The 1,049-nt window shown below is 35.7% G+C and overlaps 1 protein-coding gene across 1 annotated transcript; it reads right to left on the bottom strand.

Annotated features, from left to right (window-relative positions):
- Positions 1–634: 634 nt before the first annotated feature.
- On the bottom strand, positions 635–1,043 carry LOC120245069 (mitochondrial import inner membrane translocase subunit Tim9). The gene has a single exon (XM_039251937.1). The coding sequence runs from the start codon at positions 959–961 to the stop codon at positions 692–694; it is 270 nt and encodes an 89-aa protein (XP_039107868.1). The 5' UTR covers positions 962–1,043; the 3' UTR covers positions 635–691.
- Between the last annotated feature and the right edge of the window lie 6 nt (positions 1,044–1,049).

Below are 1,049 nucleotides of genomic sequence, written 5' to 3'. Positions count from 1 at the left end.
ATGGAGCAGAGCAAATACAGTCAAATAATACTTCCTGCAGCTGTAGGACCTCATAGGTTGGATAATAACCCTTCTCATTCAGGCCTCTCACAAACTGGAATACTAGTTGTTGAACTTGTTATCATGGGCTAGAATCAAATATGTCAGTGGTTGGAAAGACAAGTCAGTTGAGAAAGATTATTTCAGAGAGTTGTCAAAAATTTCAGTATCATGACAACATGTTGCAAAGTCTTAAAGGATATGTCCTTTATCACAAATACTTTTCTCTTTGAAGCCTGTCGCTAATAATAGGCAATTGTTTCTGGTTTTTTTTTCAGTGATATTCCATTTATTTTACTTTTAGTAATAAAAAATTTTTTTCTATCTCATACATGATTGAACACATATTTTGCTTTAAAATTAACAGTCACAATTGAAGAAACAAAGGTTTATTTTTCTAATGAAGTTACCAAGCTGCTGAATCTCAACAAATGTTGCATCTTATTATTTTGATTGATCAATAAGATCTTCTATTTTGATTATTCCCGGTAAAAAGCAATTTTGTTTCTCCAGTTGTTTTCCATTTGCCAAACAGTCATGACAGGTTAACATGGTGGCTACTGCTTTCAGGGGGACTCTGTCAGAGGACTCCTCTTTCCGTCACAACAGCTGCTGGCAATGTTTAATCTAAAGTCCGGCCATCAGGACTTCTCTATCGTGGTTGGCCGAGGAGTCCTGCTTTGGCTGCCAGGGCTTCATTCTGCTGAATATGATATTCCTGAAATCTCATGGATATTCTCTGTGTCATTTTTAAATATTTCTGTAAGCAATGTTCTGTACAGGTGGTCTCTTCAGGTTTTACTTCTCTTGTTGTGAAGTCTTTAACGCAGTCCAAGAAACAGGTTTCTGTAAGTTTATTGTAGGTTCCAAGAAATTCTTTAAACTGTTTTATCTGATCAGATTCTGGTATTTGTGCAGCCATATTCTTTTGCTATGTTTATTAGTCACCTTTTCTGATGCATGAGTTTCCTTTTTGTTCTGGAAAATTAGTTGTCCAACCTTTGCTTGAA

The sequence above is a fragment of the Hyaena hyaena genome, unplaced genomic scaffold (genome assembly GCF_003009895.1).
Source record: "Hyaena hyaena isolate Hyena2069 unplaced genomic scaffold, ASM300989v1 scaffold_403, whole genome shotgun sequence".
In the NCBI taxonomy this organism is placed as follows: Eukaryota; Metazoa; Chordata; class Mammalia; order Carnivora; family Hyaenidae; genus Hyaena; species Hyaena hyaena.
This window is presented reverse-complemented; position numbering and strand designations above follow the sequence as displayed.